This window comes from Antechinus flavipes, chromosome 4, assembly GCF_016432865.1.
Source record: "Antechinus flavipes isolate AdamAnt ecotype Samford, QLD, Australia chromosome 4, AdamAnt_v2, whole genome shotgun sequence".
Taxonomy (NCBI): Eukaryota; Metazoa; Chordata; class Mammalia; order Dasyuromorphia; family Dasyuridae; genus Antechinus; species Antechinus flavipes.
Window position 1 is genome coordinate 133,549,310 of NC_067401.1, and position 26,258 is coordinate 133,575,567.

The 26,258-nt window shown below is 34.3% G+C and overlaps 1 protein-coding gene across 1 annotated transcript; it reads left to right on the forward strand.

Moving 5' to 3' along the window:
- Nucleotides 1-489: 489 nt before the first annotated feature.
- On the forward strand, nucleotides 490-23,326 carry TOP2A (DNA topoisomerase II alpha). Its single transcript, XM_051994554.1, has 35 exons — nucleotides 490-603; nucleotides 2,188-2,343; nucleotides 2,599-2,689; nucleotides 3,118-3,181; nucleotides 4,114-4,259; nucleotides 4,524-4,621; nucleotides 4,856-5,068; nucleotides 5,259-5,432; nucleotides 5,640-5,741; nucleotides 6,302-6,439; nucleotides 6,557-6,695; nucleotides 7,283-7,440; nucleotides 7,837-7,962; nucleotides 8,849-8,959; nucleotides 9,048-9,153; nucleotides 9,581-9,690; nucleotides 9,944-10,036; nucleotides 10,499-10,613; nucleotides 10,700-10,821; nucleotides 11,376-11,524; nucleotides 12,711-12,942; nucleotides 13,131-13,265; nucleotides 13,376-13,576; nucleotides 13,824-14,019; nucleotides 15,631-15,722; nucleotides 15,835-16,005; nucleotides 16,214-16,297; nucleotides 17,227-17,418; nucleotides 18,561-18,651; nucleotides 19,315-19,470; nucleotides 19,775-19,904; nucleotides 20,356-20,414; nucleotides 20,588-20,734; nucleotides 21,584-21,801; nucleotides 22,177-23,326. Exons 1-35 carry the CDS (start codon nucleotides 568-570, stop codon nucleotides 22,312-22,314), a joined length of 4,689 nt encoding a protein of 1,562 aa, XP_051850514.1. The 5' UTR covers nucleotides 490-567; the 3' UTR covers nucleotides 22,315-23,326.
- The last annotated feature ends 2,932 nt before the right edge of the window (nucleotides 23,327-26,258 follow it).

Here is a 26,258-nt window from a genome sequence, read left to right on the forward strand (position 1 = left end):
TCCTTCTGTGTCAAAGAGAAGGTAAGACCCGGCGATCCCTTTCCAGCTCTAAATCCTCCAGGCTCCAAGGCGGAGCTGTTAGGCTGGGGATCTAGGGATTCCGACTGGACCTGCTAGCTTGAGAACTCCCAAAAATTCCCTTACTCAATTTCTGGCTTTTCCCTCATTTCAAACGCCCGCCCAAGAGGTTATTCTGAGCTTCCTAGCGAGCAAACCGCTGCTTCCTCCTCATTGGTACAACTTCCCGCCCGTCTTCTCGGCCCCGATTCCAATTGGTCCTATTTGAAAGTCCTCAGGGTCCCGCCTTCTGTGTTGACTGGCCTATTCGAATAGGACTCCGCAGTCGATCATTGGATTATCTGAGACTCCCGTAGTGATTGGTCGCTCGTGGTCGTCAGGGCGACGAGATCAGGGTGATGATTGGTCACTGTGGCTCGGGCGGGCGGGGAAAAAGTAGTTTTGAAAGGAGCCCGCGTAACGGACCCTAGTCTTCGGCGGGTTGTGTGGGCACTTTTTCTCAGGCGCTCTGTCTTCTGATCTCTTCAGTCGCTTTCTCTGTCTCTCCTCATGGCTGCCGGCATGGAGGATTTATCGCCGCTACAGGTGAGCATAGGAGGCCGGAATGCGACTTCCGGCTCCGGCGGCCGCTCCTCACGGGGCTCCGGCCCGGGTTGGTCTAGTTAGCCCTTGGCACCTTGGCCTTGTCAGGAGCCCTCCCCCACGTTCCTGACAAGGGACCCCAGAGCGATGACCCCCGACCTCCGCCCCTGGGTGGGTCAGGGGTCGCCGCAGGTCTAGTCGGGGCTCCGGGTTGCCATAATCTCGGAAACCGCCCAGTTAAAGGGTGAAGCGTTTTAGGCATGCAGATGGAAAAGGGAACGAAGAAGCGCCCCAGTGGTGTCGAGAAGTCCAGTGACTGGGGCGAATGCTTTGGCGAGAAGATAATACCGGTCAGTCAATTCACAAAGAGCACCTGCCTTGGCCGGGCACTTCCGCCGCGCGGGGGCAGGGGGGGGGGGGGTTACCAAAAGAGGCAGACAACGCGCGACCATATATAAATAGATATATACGACAAGATAAATAGGAAATAATAGAAGGCACAGGAATTTAAGAGGTGCTGGGGAAGGCTTTTTGTAAAAGATGGGGTTCATTTAGTGCTTGAAGGAAGCTGGGGGAAGGGCAGAAGAGAGAGGATTGGGGAACGGCGTGTATTGCCCTGGTTCTCCTGCTTAACCCTTGGAGATTGTTGTCATTTCAGGGGCCCCTAGGCCTCTTAGATCCTGGAAGGGGTCCGCCCCCTTCCTCCTGCCTTTGACTGATTCCCTGGGGCCGTTACTGAGATCACCTAGGCTTTTTGACTTGGCTTCCATGTTACAGATGAGGGAAAAAACGGCCCTAGAGTGGTTAGGTCCTGAGTAGGGAGAGCTGAATTTTGGTTTTTAACACAAAACTTCCCTCCTTTCATGCCAGAAGCTTTTTTTTTTTTTTTAAGACAATGAGGAGTTGGAGGCTTTGACACTAGACACCTGTCTACCCCCAAATCTTTTTGCTCGATGCGTGTAAGAGTAAAATGGTTTGCTCCGAATACAATAGCTTCTAACTGGTGACTGATCTGAATTCCTGACTTCAAGCCCAACAAAAAGTCCATATAATCAAATGTGTGCATGAGTAGTATTTGACTTGTTTGTGCTTTAAGCTTTTTAATGTATATATTAAGCGGTATTATAATTTCAGTTATTCCAGATCATCTGTATAGCATGTAAACCTTTTCTGTGTTTCCCAAGTTAAGGTTTGATTCATAATTTGGATACATTTGAAATCATGCAATAATTTATCTGTTACAGTAGGATTTTTCTATGTATACAATGCTCATATTCATTCAGATTTTCTTTTCCATAAAGTGAATATCAGTGTTTTCAAAAGAAAATGGATGTGGGGTCTATTCATTAATTGTAGACCTATATAGTTTTGCAATCTTTTTATTACTCAAGGTGCTTTAGCAAGTATTGTTCTTGATGTTTTTAACTGCTAGGATTAAATGATCATCTCCTAACATGTACTAGCACTGTAGTCAACTGCAAATTTTACCCCTAAATGTTAAAATGTTACTTTGCATTTTTATTCTATTTTCCTTTCAAGACTATTATTAAAAAGCTTTTTCTATCTCCTTTTTAAAAATTTTTCTAGCCTGTAAGTGAAAATCTACAAATTAATAAAATAAAGAAAAATGAAGATGCAAAGAAAAGATTGTCTGTTGAGAGGATCTATCAAAAGAAAACCCAGTTGGAGCATATTTTACTCCGTCCTGATACCTATATTGGTTCTGTGGAGGTTGTGACCCAGGTAAATAAGCAAAATTGATCATGTGCAGTTTGATATTTATCTTTCAGCCCTTTTTTCAAGGGTTTTTTCCCCCCTTCATCTTAACTGTGTTTGCTATGCATAGCCAAATCTCAAAACATTAATCATAAAAACCTTTCAATTAAAGTATGTTTTCTTAGTCTTCAACTTAGAAAACAAAATGTATGATGACCAGTTTGTGATGCACAATTTAGAGAATAGTAAACTGACTTTTAAAATATCTTTATTTTATTCTAGCAAATGTGGGTTTATGATGAAGAAGTCGGACTCAACTACAGAGATGTAACTTTTGTTCCTGGTTTATACAAAATTTTTGATGAAATTTTAGGTAAGGAAATTCAAGTAAAGGATAACCCAAATCCATTTCAACTAAAATTTTTTACACACTAAAAAAAAAAAATTTCTAAACTCCAGTTATAGCTCACAAATAGTCCATACCAAAAAAATACATAGTGTTTGGCCTTGCTTTTATCTTTTTAATATAGATCTCATTTTTAATGCCTTTCAACAATGTGTAACGAAAATGGATGTAGCATAAACAGGGGTAGTGCTGGTAGCAGTGATGGCAACATTAGTAGTAGTCAATTCGGCAGCTAAACTGGCTTCAAATGGAGATTTCTGGCTCAGAATTAGGCTTTATTGCATGAAATCAGTGTTTTCTCAGTTAAGTTCAAGTTTTTCTTTGGAACATAAGTGTATCTTTTTGAAAACAGATTTGAATGTCTTGTAAAAGTTATAATTGTTTTACTCTTTCAGTAAATGCCGCAGACAACAAGCAAAGGGACCCAAAAATGAATTGTATTAAAGTCACAATAGATTCGTAAGTCTCTTTTTGGTTGACATATTGGATAAGTTCCTAGTATATCAAAACTAGAGCTTTTTCTTTTTCCTATTTTATTCATGATGGTCCATTAGGTAATGTTTTAGTCTGGCTGCCCAATTTAATAAATGATCCTCTCCAGAGTGGGATTTTCTCGAAGAGTGTACGTAGCCCACTAGCCTTCTGACTCTGTATTTTTCTAGTAAGGAAATGTTATAATGACCAATTGTGTGAACTATCCTACCTTATAGTCGTTCCACAAATTATATCAAATACTTTCTTTTTCCCTCCAATATACAATATGTATAATAGCATTAAGTATCTAATTGCACTAAAACATATTTTTTCTTTTCTTAAAATGTTGCTCAGAATAGTACAATAAAAACAAAAAATTTCCATGTGACACTATTATTCTTATTGATGGGTTAATTACTCTATTTGTATTTCAATAGCTGTCCTTGGATAGTAGGGTAGAGAAAGGATATAAGGGGAAACTGGCAGGAAGGATGTACTCATATAGGTGACTATTTTTTAAGCTACAAAATATTTTTCCAGGTTTGTCTTTTTTTCTTTCCATTTGGCATATATCATATCCCCTTTCCCTGTTTACCCTAAACCATGACAGTATTACATATTTACTTAACATTATCATTGTCAGCACAGGTGTTGGAAAGGGTTGAGTTTTTTGGTACATTTTCCTGCCTGGACAACATTGAGAATGCTCCTGTTTTACCAGTTTCCCTTCCTAAATAATTTACTGGGTTTTGTAAGAAAGCAATTATGTTCAGTTCTAGGTGGGATATGACAAACCCATGACTATAAAATATATAACAAATAACTCCTATAAAATATTTGAACTTAAAATAAAATTATAAGCAATATGTTCAGCCTTTTCTAATTTTAAATAAAAATTTAAATTTCTTTTTCACTAGGGAAAACAATACAATTAGTATCTGGAATAATGGGAAAGGTATTCCTGTTGTAGAGCATAAGGTTGAGAAGGTCTATGTGCCAGCTCTTATCTTTGGACAGCTCTTGACTTCCAGTAACTACGATGATGATGAGAAGAAGGTCACTGGTAAGATGTCTGAAAATTCACCAAACTGACTAAAAATTATATTTTTTTAGGCTCAGATTTTCATCAGTCTTTATTAGTTTAAGGAAAGATAGAGTATCAACTATTTTAAAAAGTGATTTTGCTATAAACCAGTTCCTGTATATTTCAGATAAAAGTGTAGTTCAGATGTAGTTCACATTCAGGCTGTGTAGTGATTTAATTGAGAATGAGTATTGAGGGTATTAAAGTGCAATTTATGCCTTTATTTGTCTTTTTAAAATACAGGTGGTCGAAATGGATATGGAGCCAAATTATGCAATATATTCAGTACCAAATTTACAGTGGAAACTGCCTGTAAAGAATATAAGAAACTGTTCAAGCAGGTATATATCACACCCTTATTTTTTATGACATATATAACAAAAGATCTTATGATATTGTATAATTCAGAAACATTTAAACAACTCCTAAGATTTTCTGAAATTTGATTCATTAAAATGACTTCTTTGTGTTTAATGTGTACTGAGTTTCATGCATCATTCTGCCATCTTTTTATCCTGATATATTTATAATGCAATTTGAAAGGTTTTTTACTAACTTAAATTAATTTTCCACAGACCTGGAGAGATAACATGGGAAAAGCAGGTGAAATGACTCTCAAGCCCTTTAGTGGAGAAGACTATACATGTATCACCTTCCAACCTGATCTATCGAAATTTAAAATGACTAATCTAGACAAGGATATTGTTGCCTTGATGTCTAGAAGAGCATATGATATTGCTGGTTCTACCAAAGATGTCAAAGTCTTTCTGAATGGAAATAGGCTGCCTGTGAGTTTTGTTTTTAAATAGCCCTTCTTTCACCACTATGTAACCCCTTAAATTATCTCCCTTTAAGTTTGGGAGTTTTGTGATTTGGCCTTGCATCACTGGATTTTTAAGGAATCCTCCTGATCATTGTATCCATTTTAATTTGCACTTTATTGGAAGAAACAAAATAATTACTATTATGTTGGTACAGGTAAAAGGATTCCGTAGCTATGTGGATTTGTATGTGAAGGACAAATTGGATGAAACTGGCAACCCACTAAAAATTATCCACGAAGAAGTAAACAACAGGTGGGAAGTATGTTTAACTATGAGTGAAAAAGGCTTCCAGCAAATTAGCTTTGTCAACAGCATTGCCACTTCCAAGGTAATTTTCTTATATTTAAATAGGTAATTGATAAAACTTAATCTTTTGGCAAAGCATTTTTTGCTATTATCTTTTTTAAAAAATTATATTAATATGTGGACGTTTTAGTGTTTATTAAGCAAAAAGTACAGTAACCAGTTTTTAATGTCTTAATGGTCTGAGACTTTTGGCTATTTTTTTATATGTTTTACTGTTTTTTCTTCTTAGGGTGGCAGACATGTTGATTATGTAGCTGATCAAATTATAAGTAGACTTATTGATGTTGTGAAGAAAAAGAACAAAGGGGGTGTTGCAGTAAAAGCCCATCAGGTATGAACACTTTGTATTGCTGTGGAAAAGATGAGAGAATTTTATATATATATACCCATCCTGTATGAATTGTCTGTATTCTCACCTAAATTTGGTATAAACAGGTCCACTCAGTATGCAAGAGATTTGTCCCCAATTTCTCCCCGTATCATAAGAGTATTACTTAAGCATTTAGTCTGTTCACCTTACTATCTTTGTGTTATGATATCTTTTTTTAAAAATTCCTCAATCTTCATTATGCCTACAATGCCACCAGTAGAATATTGGCGTTTTGAAAGATGGGCTTTGGTTTCTAAGAGAAGGTTGAAATCATTAAAAGAAACTTTATAATTTCCTGAAAACAATCCAGCCTAACTTTCCTTCTCCAGTTTAAATACATACATCCTGTATGTCCACTTGTCCTGCATTTTTTAGAAACACATACAATGGATGGGATCTTTTAGGTATTTTTTACAAGGCATACATGAGAACAAACTGGGGGCTAACCAAACATGCAAGTATGTGCATATTATATATTTTATAGTTTGAATGAATTTTTAATTGATTAAATTTTACCGCAGGTGAAAAATCATATGTGGATTTTTGTGAATGCCTTAATTGAAAACCCAACCTTTGACTCCCAGACTAAGGAAAACATGACTCTGCAGGCCAAGAGCTTTGGTTCAAAATGTGAATTGAGTGAAAAATTCATCAAAGCTGTGAGTTCATACCATTATAAGGAGTATAAATGACCTTTTAGGAACCATATCTCAATTGAAAAAGTAATATATGTTACCCACTCTTTTAAATATCCTGCTTATTTTTTTCCATTTCAGGCAATTGGCTGTGGAATTGTAGAAAGCATACTAAATTGGGTGAAGTTTAAGGCCCAAGTCCAGTTGAATAAAAAGTGTTCTGCTGTTAAACACAATAGAATCAAAGGAATTCCCAAACTAGATGATGCTAATGATGCAGGTATGCATTTGATAACATTAGATCATTTGGAGCAATAGATTTCATAGTTAAGCTTATAAATTACAGCTTCTTGAGAATAGATAACTAACCTAGATCTTAGAATGATAAAATTGTTGAACATGAAGAGTTTCTTAAAGTGAATTATTCAGCAAGTCCTAGGTAATGTTCCATCAAAATTATCTTTTTTTTTTTCCTGAGGCAGTTGGGGTTAAGTGACTTGCTCAGGGTCCCACAGCCATCAAATTATTTTTTAAACACAAAACAAACTCCTGCCTTTTAATAGAAAAGAGAACACTTCAAAGAAGTTTTCACACATAATAGGATGCGTATGCATGGTTCTTGACTTTTATTTTAGCTTAGCAAGGTCATCACTGAATATTATTAGTTTTGTGAAATGCCATCTTTTCAGGGAACTGTTTTTAAAGATTTTAAAAAATTATCTACTCCCTATCTGATTGAAAAATATTTTAATAATATTCTGATTTAAAATTGTAAAGGCTACCAAATGGGTTGATATATTATTAGGAAGGCTTACAACACTAGTGTCAATTGCCAGAATTAATTTCTTGTGGAATTTGTTATTATAGGCAGTAAGAACTCTACAGATTGTACACTTATCTTGACTGAGGGAGATTCAGCCAAAACATTAGCTGTTTCTGGCCTTGGTGTGGTTGGGAGAGACAAGTATGGCGTTTTCCCACTTCGAGGAAAAATACTCAATGTACGAGAAGCCTCTCATAAACAAGTAAGTGAAAATACTTTTAGGATCCAATAACTTTAATTCAGGATTTATTGTTGTTGGGTTAATATTTCTGCTTTAGATGTTTGAAAATATGTTTTAGATTGAGATAACTTAAAATAAAAATAGAAATTTGTAGCTTCAAATTAATAGTTAATCTCCTGGTTCGTTAATATTTAATAACAAGAAACATTAGTGTTCTAGCTAGTGTTTTAATTGTAAGGAGGAAAAGTCTTGAAATCACAAACTAATCACTTGAAAAGCATTTTAGCCCAAAGAAAAAAGAAAAGTATGATAAAATTAAGATAGTGTAACATAAGCAAAATATTACTTATGCTAAGTAATCTGTAACTAAATTTAAAACTTGATTTTTTTTTTTACCATCGTATGTTTCTTTTCCAGATCATGGAAAATGCTGAAATTAACAATATCATTAAGATTGTGGGTCTTCAATACAAGAAAAACTATGAAGATGCAGATTCATTAAAGAGTCTACGTTATGGAAAAATTATGATTATGACAGATCAGGTAAGAGTCAATATGAAATATATCTGATAATTAAAGTAAGCTGAATGAGCCTTATTTTTGCATGTCTGGCTAACGTCATTGTCATCGTGATTAATCAGATTTTATTAAGGGTTTATAGGATGAAGAATTATGTTTATATTCTTAAGCACCTCTTGTGCACAGTTGGAATAAAAGGATAGTAGTTACAGTGATCTTTCAATGAATTCCCAGATGAGGAATCTTCCTCTACTAATACAGATTGGCACATTCTCTGAAACTCTAAAAATACTGAAAGGATTAAGTGACTTTCCTAGGGTCACAAAGCTAGTATACCAGAGATATGACTTAAACCTAGATCTTCCGTGTATCTCTACATACACTATATTACACTACTTCTCGTGGATTGAGATATTTATTTTCTTAGAAAATGGCCTAACTCTGTGACAACCTGGGCAAGTCACTTAACTTCAATTGCCTCAAAAAGAAAATGGCAAGAGAGGGAAGCTATTAGGACATTCAATTTAAATCTTGTTTTAGCATAATCAAACTTTATCTATTATATGCCACCGACAATTATGTTAGAATTAGGGATGTAGAGGCAAAAATGAAGCAGTCCTCCCTGTTACTTTCTATCCAGGGAAAAAACATTCACTTATAAGTAAATTAAAAATAAACACTAAAAACTTAATTGTGATGGTAAATATTTAGGTTTTCAAACATCTCACATTATTTGTTGATGAATTAGAGTTGGTATTTTTAAGTGTTTTTATTTTTCTGGAATTAGTGACTTTTCCGAAATGTTTTTGGAAAATATTCTAAAGTAGATTCTATTTTAAATAGTTCCAAAATATCTTTGTTCTATGTTTTAATTTAAAGTTTTTTTTTTGTTTTTTGTTTTTTTTTTAAGGATCAAGATGGTTCTCACATTAAAGGCTTGTTGATTAATTTCATCCATCACAATTGGCCCTCTCTTCTGAGACATTGTTTTCTGGAGGAATTTATCACTCCCATTGTAAAGGTATATTCAGTTTCTAATGTAACTCAACAAATTTGAATGCAACAAGATATATTTTAAAGTCTTTTAAAATCGATTGTATTCATCACAGGTTTCAAGAAATAAGCAAGAATTATCATTTTATAGCCTTCCTGAATTTGAAGAATGGAAAAATTCTACTGAAAATCATAAAAAATGGAAAGTCAAGTATTACAAAGGTATAGAATAAATTTTCTGGAGCACTGCTGAAGAGATTGTTGAGCATTTTAATTACACCTTGTTGTTTTTTTCCCTATTTTTAAATGAACAAATGTTACTTATTTTATACTTGAAGCAAAATATGCCTTAAAACATACATTTTGTATAATTGTATTTTATTCCTCATTCCTGTAAGTACTCTAAAACAGTGGTTCTCAAATTTCTGTTTTCAGTATCTTTATCCTATTAACAATTATTGAGGATCTCTCCAAAGCGTTTTTGTTTATCTGGGTTATATTTATAGACTTTTACCATATTGGAAATAAAAACTATTTTTGAATTTGTAGACCCTCTAAAAGGGTTTCAAAGATCCCCAGGATTCTCTAAACCATACTTTGAGAATCACTGCAAAACGATTCAAAGTTTAATACTTTATTGGTTTTGTAGGTTTGGGTACCAGTACATCAAAAGAGGCTAAAGAATACTTTTCAGATATGTCTAGACATCGAATCCAATTCAAATATTCTGGCCCTGAGGATGATGCTGCGATCAGCCTAGTAAGTTATGTTGTGTGGATTTCTAATTAGGGGTCAGTCTAAACATGTACTTGTTTTTCTCTAGGGAGCTTTTTTTTCTATTCTTCAAGTAAAAACAAAATCCTAGAAATAAGTTGTTGATCTATTTCAGAAAAAGATTAAAACAGAATTGTTATGAAACTTTTTATAATTCACAGGATTATAGATTTAGAACTAGAAGATACTATAGAGGCCATCCAAACCAACTCTTCTCTTTTTATTTCTTAATTTATAGGCCTTTAGCAAAAAACAGATTGATGATCGAAAAGAATGGTTAACTCATTTCATGGAAGATAGAAGACAGAGGAAGTTACTTGGCCTCCCTGAGGTAAAATATTTTTAATCATGTCCTATAAAGTTCATCATTTTCATTTTTGTCGTTTTCATGGGTCTGGAAATGAGTTGATTATAGCAACTTTGAGTCATTGAGCTGTTTGTTAGATCAAACACTACTCTGGGTGGGGAAATCAATTGTGATTTAGCTGAATGTATGAAGGTCACTGAAATGGCCAGGTTGAGAATAAGAGACTGCAAAGCAGTTGTACATTATTATCTAATGTGTAGTTGATTATTTTATCCTTAATCCATATGCAGAGTAAATTTTTCTTCGTAGTATTTTTCTGATGGGTTACATTGAAAATATAACACTAAACTCTCCCACTTCATTTAGTATGCTCAAGAATAATAAGTTAGGATTATTGGGTTTTTGCTTTGTTTTATTTTGTTTTTACTGATTTTATTCTGTAGAATACTTTTGGTGAATAATCATCCTCTTTTTTGGATTCCTCAGGATTATTTATATGGGAAAGCTACTAAGCATCTAACATATAATGACTTCATAAATAAAGAACTAATCTTATTCTCAAACTCTGATAATGAGAGGTCCATTCCATCAATGGTAGATGGTAAGTTGGTCCACTTTACTGTAGTTAAATTAACAAGAGAAATAAATTTGTTTGTACTGACATTTACTATACTTTTCATTTTGAAGGTCTGAAACCAGGTCAGAGAAAAGTCCTGTTCACATGTTTCAAAAGAAATGATAAAAGAGAAGTAAAGGTTGCCCAGTTAGCTGGTTCAGTAGCTGAGATGTCCTCTTATCATCATGGTGAAGTAAGAACAAACTCATAAAACACTGCTTTTTTGTTTCAAATTAGCTTATGGTCAAATGGAAATACCAGAAAGAGTCTAAAATTACATCTAGATTTTGATTGGTTTTCCCTTGTTAAGCTCTTTTTGCTTTGAGAAGCAGCATATTAGACCTGGCACAAAGTAGAAGTTCAGTGATTGTTATTACTCTGGTGTTCTTGTTAATAATAGTGATGATTTTGAAAGACAGTATGGCTGTAAGTAATATAATTTTCTAAGAAAAACAATAATACACAGCAATGGTATCAAACTCAAATAGAAATGGGCACCACTAAATTGTAAATAAGGATCCCTACAGACCCCATATTAACTTATAAAACCACATGTTAACGTTATCTCTGTTGTGGTATACAGAATATTATGTCCATTTCTCAATATCTGAAACACTCAACAATAAATTTTGAATTATAAAAATTTCACCATCTGTAATATTAATACAGCTTTCTTTAACAGAACATAGATTTGGTAATTAAAAATTATAGGGTTGTTTGTTTTTTTGTGTTTTTTTCTAATTTCAGATGTCATTAATGATGACCATTATTAATTTGGCTCAAAATTTTGTGGGCAGCAACAATCTCAACCTCTTGCAACCCATTGGTCAGTTTGGTACCAGGCTGCATGGTGGCAAGGACTCTGCTAGCCCTCGATACATCTTCACAATGCTCAGGTGCAATATACTTTTTGTTTTGGTTGAACTTTGGTAATTTCAAATGCCATATTTTATCAGAAATTCAGAAATCTAAATAAGTCATAATGTGTGTTTATGATTCTGGTGCTTGAGTCAACATGACAAAAAATGTGATTTATTGAAAGTTTGGTACCCTGCAAATAGGACATACCAAGGTTATTGTCTGTAAATAGCAGCGAAAACTTAAAACTGATTTTCAGCTTTTTGAGTTCAGTGCCATGGGATTTTTCTACAATTTGCCTTCTGTAGGTACATTCTCCTTCTCAGACTATACTTTTATTGTCAGTTTTCTTGTTATAGCTAGTTTTGATGATTTCATTTCTATATTATATATAGCCAGTCCTATGTGATTTTTTTAAATGGCACTTCTTAACAAATAACCATGATTCTGATTATTAGTTTCATTTGCATTTCTGTGTCAATGCTATCAAGTACTTTAAAAAAAGTTTAAGTTTTATCTATCTGTGTATTTTGTGTTTACATTACATTTAGATTACTCCCATATCTCATGAAACATGAAATATCTTATAAGATGTCTTTTATAACACTAAAATAAATAAAATTAATATAGTGGTTTATCTGAAACATCATTCCACATCCATATCACCTCCCCACCTCTTATTTTTTAATTTATAGAAGGAGAAAAAAAAGAGATGTTTTCTCTATCTTTCATCCCAATTCCTTAAAAAAAAGAAAGATAAATTACTTATAACAAATAATGCATACCTGAGCAAAACAAAGCCCCTCAATGGTTGTATATAAAAACATGTGTGTCTCATTCTGTACCCTAAATCCATTACTTCTCTAATTTTTAGCTGGTTTCATTATTTGTACTGTAGAATTCTGAAGGGTCATTATATTGATCTTAGCAGTCTCTTTTTTAGTAGAGAGTGTGTGTGTGTGTGTGTGTGTGTGTGTGTGTGTGTGTGTGTGTCCCTTGAAACACCAGCATAATTATGCAACTTATCCTGGATTGGACAACATATAAAACATACTATACCCATAGAATCCTTCTCTTATAAAGATAAAAGAGTGGTATGTTTTCTAATTTCATTTTTGGGAACAAGCTATAAATTAATTGCACAGATGAGACAAAACATTTTTACAATAACTGAATGTAATCAGAATTTTTGTAAACTATCAACATTTATCAATTTTCCCCCAGCCCATTGGCTCGGTTGCTTTTCCCAGCAAAGGATGATCAGACTTTGAAGTTCTTATATGATGACAATCAACGTGTAGAGCCAGAATGGTACATTCCTATTATTCCCATGGTGTTGATAAATGGTGCAGAAGGTATCGGAACTGGGTGGTCCTGTAAGATTCCCAACTTTGATGTCCGAGAAGTTGTGAATAACATCAGGCGTCTAATGGATGGAGAAGAACCTTTACCAATGGTAATGATTCTAGAAGATTTAGGATCTAATTCTAATTTTTATCATTCATTTTAATTTGTTCATTTAATAAAAATAACAAGCTAATTGATTATTAAAAATTAATTGGTTCACAACTTCTGTTTCTAAAATCTTTTAAGATACAAATCAACCTGTTTGGGTTTTTAATTTTTTTTTCCCCTGTTCTTTAGCTCCCCAGTTACAAAAATTTCAAGGGTACAATTGATGAGCTGGCTCCAAATCAATATATTATCAGTGGTGAAGTGTCTATTCTAAATTCTACAACTATTGAAATCTCTGAGCTTCCTGTCAGAACTTGGACCCAGGTAAAATATTCTATATTTTGGGGGTTTGTGTTTAAAAATAAGTATATCTTTGTGATCTTCTATCTCTTGTTGACTCGTTTCACTTACCTAAAAATGGGTTTGTTTTTCAGGTATATAAAGAGCAGGTTCTGGAGCCCATGTTGAATGGCACCGACAAGACACCCCCTCTCATAACAGACTACAGAGAATACCACACTGATACTACAGTGAAGTTCATAGTGAAGATGACTGAAGAAAAACTGGCCCAAGCAGAGCATGCAGGACTGCATAAAGTCTTCAAACTTCAGACTAATCTAACATGTAATTCCATGGTATGTCTAAAAAGTTACTGTTATGAAAGATATATGGTGCCTGTTTATTATATGGATTCTGTTTATATTAGACTTGATATCATTTAAGTAAAGTTACATTAGCATACTAACATATGAAGGGGATAAACTACTTCTGTGATATTTTATTTAGGTTAAATCTCATTGAAACGGATGACATTTTATACAAATCAGTTACTTTTCAAGTATTTCTTCTATTCTGATTCCAGTCTATGTTTTCTCATTTTAGGTACTTTTTGATCATGTTGGTTGTCTAAAGAAGTATGATACTGCATTGGATATCCTAAAAGACTTCTTTGATCTGAGGCTTAAATATTATGGACTGAGAAAAGAATGGCTTACTGGAATGCTTGGTGCTGAATCTGCCAGATTGAACAACCAGGCTCGGTTCATCCTAGAGAAGATAGAGGGGAAAATAGTCATTGGTATGTTACTGGAACAATGTCTTGTTAAAATATATGAGATACTACTGTGCATTCAAGATTAGTTTCCATTGGACATTCTTGTGATAAGAGATGTCTGGATTGATGTTCAGATATATTAATATCATGGTTTGGCACCTATTGATTGTGTTGAATTTGATAGTTTTATCTGGTATTACTTAGTCAGAAACGACTAAAAGTATGTTTTTGTTACTGATTAAGTCCTAAAATTTTTATGTGGATTTGCTAATTTATATGACTATAGAACCAAAGTGAATAAAGCTTGACAAAGCTCACATCAGCATAATAATTTACAAATTATTAAGCATTTTATATACTTTTTAAATCTTCATAATATCTAGACAGTCCAACTATTATCCCTGTTTTAAAGATAAAAAACTGAATCTCAAAATGGAAGTCACTTATTGTAAGGTTATAATCTCATTTGATCACAAACCCTATAAAGTAGATATTATCCCCATCTTACAAATGGGGAAATGAGGCTAAGTGACTTGCACAGGATCACACAGCTAATATCTTAAGACAGAGTAATAATCACACAGCTTTATGGTCCTGTGCAAGTCACTTAACCAGTCTTCCTGATCCTAGGGTCAAAACACTATGTACATTCTACCATATAACTTAAAGGTACATGACCTAGTAATTAGCTCAATGGAAAATAATTGAAAAATAAAAATAACATGGATGAATGAAAAATATATGGAGAAATGGAAGAGGGGAAATTTTGTGTGCCTAGGACAAAGAAAAGGATAGGGTAATTCAATGGAAATTTCCATGAGATTGGGTTCAAATAATGAATCAGAGACCGAGGAGGAGCTGAGCTGCTTTTGACACCAGAGAGAAAAGGATCACCAAGCATTACCAAAGAGACTAAAAGATTAGTTATAGAGAGATAGGAAAGTATAGGAAGGATAGAAAAACACTGAGTAATACACCAAGCCAAAATCAAGCTCTAATTGACTAAGATGACTTTACCAAACTTTAAAAGTATTCCATATATAATATAAGTAAAATAGTTTGTATACATTAAAAGGACACTGCACATAATAAAGAAGTTAATAATAGCAGTCTTTGGAAGAGAATCTACCTAATAATCTGATTGTGGCTCTTAGAATTGACCTGCAAAGGTAGCTGCCTATCTTTTGTCTGCCTCAATAAAAGATTTATAGACTATTTCAAATATGATTTCATTGCCCCCTTGTGGCAACTTGCATTTGCAAAGAGGACTTTTTTCACACCAGCTTATATATGACTCATTTGAATTTCTAAGTTTTTAGTAAATATTTTTGGAGGGGAGGTGGGAAAGTTGTCCTGACCTGTAATTTAATTGTGGAAAAAACTCTATAACTGTCATGCAAGAGAGAGCTGCCTCAGCTGCTAGGATGGTAAATGATTTGCTCCTGTGCCTTTCAGAGGCAGAGACTACCTCTGTCAACTGTTTGGCTACTGCACTGGTATGTAGTTCATACAAGATGATTTCTAATTTTTGTCTTATTTTACACAATAGAGGAAAGCTTATCTTATTCCTAATATTTTTACTATATAGATTATTAAGCTTATAATTATCGTAATTTTCAATTTTTTTCCCCCTAGAAAATAAACCTAAGAAAGAATTAATTAAAGTTCTGATCCAGAGAGGATATGATTCAGATCCTGTCAAGGCTTGGAAGGAAGCTCAGCAAAAGGTAATGTCTTGGTCAGCTTCCTTTATCTTTTGTTTAAAAAAACTCAAAAGTACCATTATATCTGGATGTTGGCATCTCCTGTGAAAGTTAACATTTTAAAATCCCTTTTTAGAGTCCAGGAGACAATGAAGATGAAAATGAAGAAAGTGAAAATGAAAAAGAAACTGAAAAAGGTGATTCTGCCACTGATTCTGGACCAACTTTTAATTACCTTCTTGATATGCCTCTCTGGTATTTAACCAAAGAGAAGAAAGATGAACTCTGCAGGCAGAGAACTGAAAAAGTAGGTGTGAGAAAGGGATTTTTTTTTTTTTGCCTTAAATGTTGGGTTTGCTTGTAATATACATTACCTATACGGGGTGTCCCAAAAGTCTTAGTGCAGTTTTGAGCTACAGTAGCTTAAAACTATGTTAAAACTTTGAAAGACACCACCTATATGCCGTATTTGCAGGTTAGTGTATCTTTGATTTTCATCTGATTATGTAATTTAGGAGCAAGAACTGGAGACCTTAAAACGAAAAAGTCCTTCAGATTTGTGGAGAGAAGATCTGGCTGCTTTTGTTGAAGAACTTGAGGTATGTGGGTTTTGGTTTGGGTGAGGATATGCATGGGTGTTTGAAGGTGGTTCAGTTGATCGGATACCAGGCCTGAAGTTGGGAAGATTCCTTCCAATCTATCCTCAGATAATAGCTTTGTGTGACTCTGGGAAGTCACTTAACCCTGTTTGCCTCAGTTTCCTCATCTTAAAATTAAGAAAATGGCAAAAAGATAATCCAGATTCTTTGCCAAGAGGACCTCAAATGGGGTTGTGAAGAATTGAATATGAGCAAAATGACTGAGCCACAAAAACATAATGGAGATAACACAAAAAAGGAAGTAACAAAGAGAATCGCCAACAAACATTAGCTCTAAGGCAAGATGAACTTTGGGACTTAAAGAAACCCATACTCTTTTCATTTCTAAGGACTATCCAAGTCATCTACCATATTCCCTTCACTCACCAAAAAAGGATTAAATCAATGTTGCATATAGAGCTAACTATAATCCTAGTGTAATTTCAGGGGTTTCCCTAGTCTTCCCCTTCACATTCACCCCTGCCAAACAGCACCACGAAAAATGATTAACCTACTCTGACTTTAATAAAAGAAAAATATTTCCATGTTTAGTGATAAAGGGCTTAAAACATAAACCTAAAGTAGATGTTCTAATCCAATTTCCTCATTTTACAGAGTTAAGAAACAACTCAAAGAACTTTGAGAGACTTCTGAAAATCACAGATTTATTTAGAGCTAGTCCAAATCCCTTGTTTTCCATATGAGAACATTTGAAAGAGGATCACATATGTAAGACTTAGCCCTATGATTCTGTATATTGTCAGAACCATTTTAGCATTTTTGTCTTTTCATTCTTTGACACAGGAGTTGGCCTATTAGAAAGAGAAGCTTATCATTTATCATAAGGTCTGTAACATAATAAAGTTTCTTTTTCATAACCTTTCTTGTAGGTTGTTGAAGCCAAGGAAAAACGGGATGAGCAAGTGGGTGCTGTTGGTAAAGGTAAAGCTGGTGCGAAACCAAAGGCAAAGAAGGGCCAACTAGCAGAAATTTTGCCTTCTCCTTGTGGTAGACGAGTCGTCCCTAGAGTGACTGTAGAAATGAAAGCAGAAGCAGAAAAGAAAATCAGAAAGAAAATTAAGGTAATAAATACATTTGAAGAAATTGGCAGCATGGAGTAAAATCTGGTCTCAAAGTTAGAAAAGGTTGTGTTCAAGTTCCACCTCTGACATACTTGGGCCATGTGATTTGGGAAAGTCACTTACTCTCAGTGCCCTCAGGACAGCTCTGAAACTTGAGTTGTAGATAGACCAGACTGCTTTGATGGAAGGCATTCTAAGAGAGTTTATCATCCAAATGAAATCACAGGTTTATTCATCCACCCTCTTCTCTTCTCCCACTCTCCCCACCAAAAAGTTATACATGTCAATAGCTTTTCAAATGCTACTTTCTTTTCCAAACTCAGTATCATTGTGGTACTAGTTTTATAGAAAGTTAATTTCATAAGAACAGTGCAATATCAAATGCATTAGATGCTATTTATTAATGTGTTGAAATATTGTGAAACATTTGTTAAGGCAACCTTATGGGTATGGTATGCCCATAAGTGTTTCCAAATAAGCTTTCATTTGGTTTGAAAATGTTTATTTAATAGAAAAATACAAAACACATTTGAGATATTCTTTCTTAAAATAAAGCTTTTAAAAATATATTAACTACCAAAAGATTTCTTCTCAATAAGTTCCTTTGATCAATACCCGACATCTAGTTAAAATACCATTTCAATAAGCTTTTGTTGAGGAATCAAATCCGTATAAGACATGAACTATAGTAGTATCATACCTTTGGAGGAACTCTCAGATATTATATTCCATTTGTAATTATGAGACTTCCCTTTCTTAATATTTTGTTCAAGATTTTGAGGATGTACAAAATTATTGTTGAGTTTACTTTCTAGGTTCATGGATTTAGAACTGGAAGGGAAGCTTAGAAGCTGTCTAGTTTAACTCTTTAATTTTATAGATATGGAAAATGAGACCAAGAAAAGGAAATTGATTTGCCCCAGTTGCCCAGACAGTAAAGAGTATATCCACTTTTTCATGGAGACCATTCCATTAATGGTATTCTTTCCAGGATATCTTATGTAACATTGATGAACATGATTTCTTTGCAGTGTCATGCTAATAACCCATATTATATAGTCACTTTATCACCATATTGCCAGTGCTTTACTATATGGAGTTTGCAAAACTTTTGACTTTTTTTTTTTTTTTTATGTCTTTAGACTGAAAATATTGAAGAAAGTTCTCAAGACGACAGTATCGAACCAGAAACTCTGAAACAAAGACTAAACAAAAAACTTAAAACAGAACCAGGTAATTTATCTGCTAAGTCATATCTAGCAAAGTACACTTGAGTTTTTGGATTTCCATGCTTCAAGGGCTATCTTTCTGGTCAATAATCAATCACCTTATAATGACATCCATGGACTTTTTATATGGTATTTTAAATTTACAAATTATTTGTCCAAAAAGAAAAAGATTAAAGTAGTGGGTTCATTATATCAGTAAATATTACAAATCTCAAAACCCAATAAAAATGTAAATTCTTAACTCTCTAGAACTTGGAATAGAGCAGACACCATGGATAACATAGAAATATAATATATTGTTTCTATACTACACAAATATACAGAAGACTAATACATAATTATAATTAGTATGAGGCTATATAAGGGGCTAAATCGAGTGACATACAATAAATGCTATAGTTGTCTACAAAAAAGAAGACAGAATAAATACTAAAGGATTAATAAAGTTCAAGAAAATGAAAAATGGGGGATTTGAGCTTTACATTGGGTATATACCAATTAGAATTTGGATGCAATCTGTGATTTTGGGGAGAAGTTATTGAGAAAGAAGACTCAATTGAATTTGATGACTAAACTGAACATAGAAAATGAAGAAAAAATTATTCATACATGTTTCTAAGGAATGGGTAAAAGTAATTAATTCTTTTCTACTTTTCCATCCTTTAAGGTACCAAACAAAAGAGACAGACCAAATTGCCATTCAAACCAATCAAAAAGGAAAATAAGAAAAATCCTTGGTCTGATTCAGAATCTGATATGAGTTGTAATGAAAATGACTTTTATGTCCCCCCTAGAGAAACTAAATTACGAAGGACAGCAGCAGGTAAGAAAAACTATTAAAGAAAATAAAGGTACTATGTTAGTTGGAATGTGACCTTTATCTTAAGGCTTTAGATGGGCAATAAATTGTTAGAGTTGGCAGCACTGAAACCGACAAATAGTTTTGTTACAGAGGAATACTCATAAAAGTTTTAGAAGAGGAAGTTGGAGAAAGTTAAGATGGTATTGCATTAAAAGAAGTTAGTGATCTTTGAATGCTCTTAGAAAAAGTTTTTTTAATCACCATTCTTTGTAGGATTGAAATCTAATTGTTACTCATTTTGACTTTTGTTTGGGTTTTATAACAGCAAATACCAAATACACAGTTGATTTAGATTCCGACAGCGATATTTCAGATTCTAAAGAGGAACTTCAAGATGAAGATGATGATTTTATTCCATCAGATGGAAGTTCATCTCAAGTTAAAAGTATGCCAAAGTGAGTAAATGAACTCATTTGAATATTACTATGTTGTGTTAAGGTCTCCAGAAAATTGTGGCTGGTACAGACATAATCCTACTTTTAATATTGTCCTAACCAACTTCATGCAATGATGTCATTAATGCCTCATAATAAAACTATCAGTGCTACTTACTGACACATCTTTTACCAATTGCCTTGGGCTACAACTCAAATGATTGGTGGTTAGTCCAACCCAGAGTTCATTTGGGGAGTTAGTTTCAAGACTTAATTCTGCTTCCCATTTCGTCTATCATATTAAGTTTTTTGCGCAATGTAACATTTTGTTTAATAATATCATACTTTCACAGATGAAATTAATGACATCAGGTGAAGTGCATATGGATAATGTACCAAACAGAATTAAGATAATTTACTTAATACCTAAGTTACCGATAGTTACTAATTGCTAAAAACAATTTTATTCTAGAACAACTAAAGGACAAACTACTAGCAAAGAAGAGGAGCCACAGAAAAGTACTTTATCAAGTATGTGTGTATATAATTGAAATGGTTGCCTTATGCTTTAAAAAAAAAAAAAAACTAGGTAAATTTTGCTGATTTGCTTTGGTTAATCATAAAGTTAATTCTGCTTTTATGTATAATATGGTGGCATTTAGAGAACTCTCAATTCACTCCTATTTCTGTCTTGTTTTCTTAAGATGAGGTGGAGGACTTGGAACCTGAAGAGATTAAGAACTTGGCTCTGGCTTCTTCAAGCTCTTCTGCTTTCGATTTTCCAGTTGAACTTGAAATTACAGATCCAGTCCCCAAAAAAAGTGTCCCAGTGAAAAAGACTGCAGCCAAGAGTGAGTCCCGATATTTTAAGTAACTTGTGCTGAGAATGCCTGTTTAGTTAGCTCTCAGAAATCAGTTTTTAAAAACATACACAAATTACATAGGATGACTACTGGAATTAATTCTTTCAGAAATGACAACCCCCTTATTTTTTATTATAATGTAAAAAATAGTCACTTGAATGATGAATTTAATGTTAAGAGACAGATGTTAGAAAGTCTTTGATAAGTTATTTCACTTGAGCCCCAGTTTTCTTTATCAAATCACACTGCCCTGATCTCACAGATTTTTTTGGTAGGAAATGCTTTGTAAAGACCTCAGGTCTGCAAAAATTCAAGCTTTTGTTATTTTTGTTTCTAGTCATTTACATATTGCTGTAACATTTCTAAAACACTTGATAAACACTATCCTGTTTGATCTTTAAAACAGTCTTAATGTTATGCCTGTTTTACAGATAGAAGAACTGAGTTTGGAACAGATTAGGTAATTTGCCCAAAGTTTGTACTACTAATGAAGCCATTTATTTTAACCCAGGTCTTTTGACTTCCAGGCTAGTGCTTTATCCATTGACCAGATGCATGTTAGACAACATTAAAACACCTGATTCTGGAAAGGAAACTGTGGCCAAAGTAAAGGCTTTAATGTAAACTATTAGATAGTTGTGAAAATAAGTTTAAAAAAAAACTTAGATACTTGGCAGCTCCAGTGTATGTTTTTAGCTTTGTAGCAATGGATTTCTTAGGTTGAATAAAAGGGAAAATAATACATTACTTGGAAAAATAGGACAAAAAACTAGTTTAGAATGAAGAACTCTCTCATCCAAAGACTCAAATTCTCAATTCCAGTGTTGGCTCTTTCAGGTCAGTCTTCCACATCTACAGCTGCACCAAAGAAAAGGGCAGCACCAAAAACAAGCAAAAAGGCCCTTGCATCCAAAGGGTCTCCAGACTCCATCTCAGAAGCCTCTGAAAAGATAGTACCAGCCAAAGGCAAGAAACCTCGCAAAAGGAAGCCTTCTAGCTCTGACGACTCTGATTCAGATTTTGGGAAAAGCATATCAACAGCCAAGGCAGGGAAGGTAGGTATTTTGAACCTGATTTTGGTACTGGGTAGTTTGAGGTTTAAAAGGAAAGTTCAACAATAAAAACTGCTAACATTTATCACCTTAAATTTTGCAAAGCACTCACTTCATTTGAGCTTCATAACCCTATAAAGATAGTCTGTCTTTAAAATCTCATCTACCCTTGACTTTCTTATGTACTTATCTTTCTTATTTTAGCTTGCCACCATCTCACTTAATGTTGGTGTTGGCCTTTAGTTAGCTGCCTGAGATGCCAGTGTGCTCATTTCTAACATTTTAGAGCCTTTTAAGTTTTGACATGCTTATTAGTGGAGATATACTCTAGAAGAACTCCTTCATTAATTTCGATTTCTGTAAACTTTTTACTTTTAGAAATCCAAGAAGGTGGATGATGACTTCGAGATTGACTCAAATTCAAGCTCGATGCCTATGGCACCTCGGGCAAGACCTGGCCGAGCAAAGAAGCCTATTAAATACCTAGAAGAATCAGATGAAGATGATATGTTTTAAAATGTGGGATTATTTTTCATTTTAATGATATCAAAACTGCTTTTGAAGTCATATCTCTCTGAAACCATTTTAGTTTCTTTCTCTGAGAGTATTTTTGATCGAAAGCTACTGAGATTTTGCCACAATAGAATTTTTAGTAGCAGTAAAGCTCCAGAGCTCTTAGCATTTCCTCCTTCTAAGAACTCAATACTGTATAATTGAGCAGTCACAAACATTATTTCATCATCTTTTGTGTTTTGACTCCTCATGTTTATTTTAACATTTAAATCTGATAATAGTTTTGAAGCTGTAAATCCTCTCTCTTGATTTATTAGTTTTATGAGTAAGTTAATTAAAAAGCACCACATAAAATAGTTAATTTCCCATCATTGACTTATACATTGTGAAAACAAGAGAGAAAGGTACTTTGGTTTCCAAAGTATGGATTTAGTGGAACTGGAATAATTTGTTAATTCAGTTTTATCCATTTAGTTTTAGAAGTGGGCAATGTTTTGCCAAATAATCCTTTGATTTTATAGATCTTCTAGCTAGAATACTCCCCTTCCCAAAGTACCTATGTGAATGTGTCTACATACCTCTCACAAGTCAGTAGAGTGAAGAAAAATTAGTCAGATTGGTCATAGAGATTGCATTTTGTACAAAACTATTGATTGGCTGAAATTTTTACATTGCAACCCCATTGTTAAAGTGTTGCATACTGCTACTCTGTAGAAATAGATATTGGCTGCCTCTGCATCAGATTTTTCTAGGATAAGGTTCCAAGGTAGCATGGGCATTTATTTTGGAAGGCACTTGTCTCAGTAATTTAAAGAGGATCCTCAAAGATAAATATGGTGACATATTGGGAATTTACCATATGAATTTCTTTCAGCTTTTGAAGCCCTTTAGCTTGTTGTATATAAGTGTCGCATCTGTTTATATTATCTGTGAGTGGTGTTCTCTAAGTGTCTTTGTAAATATTTGCTATGTTTTCTATGTAGTTGAATTAAAATAATTTTTGTACTTAAAAAAAGTGGTCAATGTTCTATTTTATCCATTATCATATATTTTCAAATATGATGCCAGAGATTCTGCCCTTTATTTACAAGCTTTACAAGCACATGGTTTTTTTGCTTGTTTTTTTTTAATAATTTTTCCAAATACATGCATAGTTTACAATATTCACCTTTGCAAAACCTTTTTCCCTCTCCCCCTTCTCCCTAAGAAAATCAATCCAATCTAAGCTAAAAATGTGTAGTTCTAAACACATTTCCATATTCAGCTTGCTGCACACAAGAAAAATCAAAAGGGGAAAAAACAAGAAAAACAAGCAAACCAACAAAAAAGGTAATCACTATGTTGTGATCCTCATTCAGTCCCCACAGTTCTCTGGATGCAAATGGCTCTTTCCATCACAAGTCTATTAGAAATGCCTTTGAATCACCTCATTGTTGAAGAGTGATGGCCATATAGTGTTGTTTCCATTTATAATGATCCCCTGGTTCTATTCAGTTCATGTAAGTCTCTCCAGACCACTCTAAAATCATCCTGCTGATCATCTCTTACAGAACAATATTCCATAACATTCATATACCATAACTTATTCAGCCATTCTCCAACTGATGGGCATCCACTCAGTTTCCATTTTGTTGCCACTACGAGGGCTGCCACAAACATTTTTGCACGTGTGGGGCCTTTTTACCTTTTATGATCTTTATTGCGATTAAAAAACCAGTAGATACTTCTAGATATAAGGATATAGTTTCATAGTCCTTTGGTTTATAAGCATTTGTTAATGGCATGTTCATTGGATTGGGGATACCACCAGTCCTAACAATCTCCCCACCCATAAAACTTTTCCCCAATTCTATGAGAAATCTGTTCTTTAAAAGTCATAATGAGGCAGTCTGGCATAGTAGACTAGACATAGTAGGGAGACCCATTTGGTTTGTGTCCTGGCTTCCAAATTACTTTGTACATAATAAGCTCTCAATAAATGTTGAATTGACTACTTGGTAAGTGACTGAATAATAAGGCATTCATGGACTCAATCTTCAGTCCAATTTTGTCCATATAATAATATAAAAGTATTTTTGCCTAGCTCTTCCAAACACTCCAACTGATACACATACACCAACTCGGAAAAGCAAACCAGATGAGCAAAGCCTTATGGACTCGGATCAAGAAAAGTCTCCATCAGTCATTTGTCCAGCCTTAGGCCGTATAGGAATTAGATCTGCATATGTTGGGGTGGGAATCAGCCAGAAGAGCCCCATAGCCAGTAGCATGGCACTGGTGGTGGACAGCCAAGTATCCAGTAAGGGGTGGGCAGAGTCCCAAAGGTCCCCTGTACTAACACAAAAGCAGAATCGGGCACCATTTTACAGCTCTGTTCATTTACAAAGTTCCAGGGCAGAGAAAAATGGACGTGGTAATGAGGGAGCAAAGATCACTAAGAAACTAGGAACAGGTGTCAGAAACATTGTGATTCTGAGCTCAAGAGCAGAGTTAGGACTCAACTGTAACCTTTATCCCCACACTTAACCCTGCAGTGAAATCAGAACAGGAGCTCAAAACCAAGAGGGAACCAGCAGTCATTTGTGAACCTGCAGAGCTTTCCAGTGGATTAACAGTGACTGTCTACCAAAACTCAGCCATACACACCAAACTGGGTCAGAACTCCAGAATGCCAACTAGGGGAGCAGTTTAACAGACCTGGATCACATTACTGTGGAAACCCTGAAACCAGACTGAATTGTGAATTAAGCAGGGCATAAAAGAAGCTCAAATCTTACATTCCCCCTTCCCCTATTTACCCAGGAAGGGAACGGAGGCCAAAGTAAAAAAAAAAAAAAAATTTTTTTTAAAGGCTGGAAAATGTGCAAACAAAATAACTTTGACCATAAATAATTTACTATGGTAATGGAAACTCAAGACAAAATTGCAAAAGACTTAAAAATATCTATAAACAAAGCCTCAAAGAAAAATATGGATTAGACACAAGCCAAACAAGAATTCCCCAAACAAAAAGTTTTTAGAAGAAAATACTTTTTTAAATGATAACTAGAGGATAAATAGAGAAAGGGGAGGGTGAGAGCTCTGCAAGAAAATTACCAAAAGATCATAAAATGGGGATGATAACAATGTCAGCGTTATTGTGGAATAGCACTTTGTAGATCAATATGAGCTTGTGAATTATTCCGAGTAAAAGATATCAGTCACTAACCCCTTAAGAATTATTTTCCAATACTTAAGCCAAACTAAGGGAATAGGAGTTTTTAGAGGAACATAAGAATTTTGGAATGGTGGTAAGAGAAGAGGTTGAACTGAATGGCTTGTGATTTGACTTCCAACTCTAATTTTATAATCCTGATCAAGCAATAGGCTCTGTTTGCTTTAAGGTTAGTGATGTGCAGGATATAAGTGAAGTCCAACTCTTATTTCTTTCATGATGGTGTGTAAATGTGAAAACAGGTGCAAAGTTGGGTTGTTAAGCCATTAGCTCTTCAAGGTAAAATTTCATTATATGCTCTATAAAGCAAAGCTGCTTAAAAGGTGGATCAAGACCCCACACAGGATCAAGTAACTGAATGTGGGGGGTCACAAAAAATTTCTGCATGCACAATAACCAAAAATTAATTCAAAAGCAAACATGTAATGATTCCAAGATGTTTCTGGCAACATTTGTCCATGTTGTATCACACTACACAACAGCCTTGATTCTGATATGCATATTAATTTATGACTCATCAGTAAATGTTTAATTTGTGTGCCTGTTTTACATATCTATATACCCAGGGTCACGTAAAAATTTCTCAAACAAAAAGGAGTCACAAATAGAGAAAGTTTAAGAAGCCTTGCTATAGAAAATACGGTTCAGTAAGCATTTAGCTGCTTCCCATGTGTAAAGCATTTTACAAGGCAGACAAAATGAATAGTTCCAACCCTTAAGGAGTTTATATCCT

What these genes read in the sequence shown, in the direction of transcription:
- TOP2A (XM_051994554.1), top strand. Translation starts at nt 568, where the DNA reads ATGGCTGCCGGCATGGAGGATTTATCGCCGCTACAG. An exon ending in AGGATTTATCGCCGCTACAG is followed by an intron (nt 604 to 2,187) that starts GTGAGCATAGGA and finishes AAATTTTTCTAG; the next exon opens with CCTGTAAGTGAAAATCTACA. An exon ending in CAACAGCCAAGGCAGGGAAG is followed by an intron (nt 21,802 to 22,176) that starts GTAGGTATTTTG and finishes TTTTACTTTTAG; the next exon opens with AAATCCAAGAAGGTGGATGA.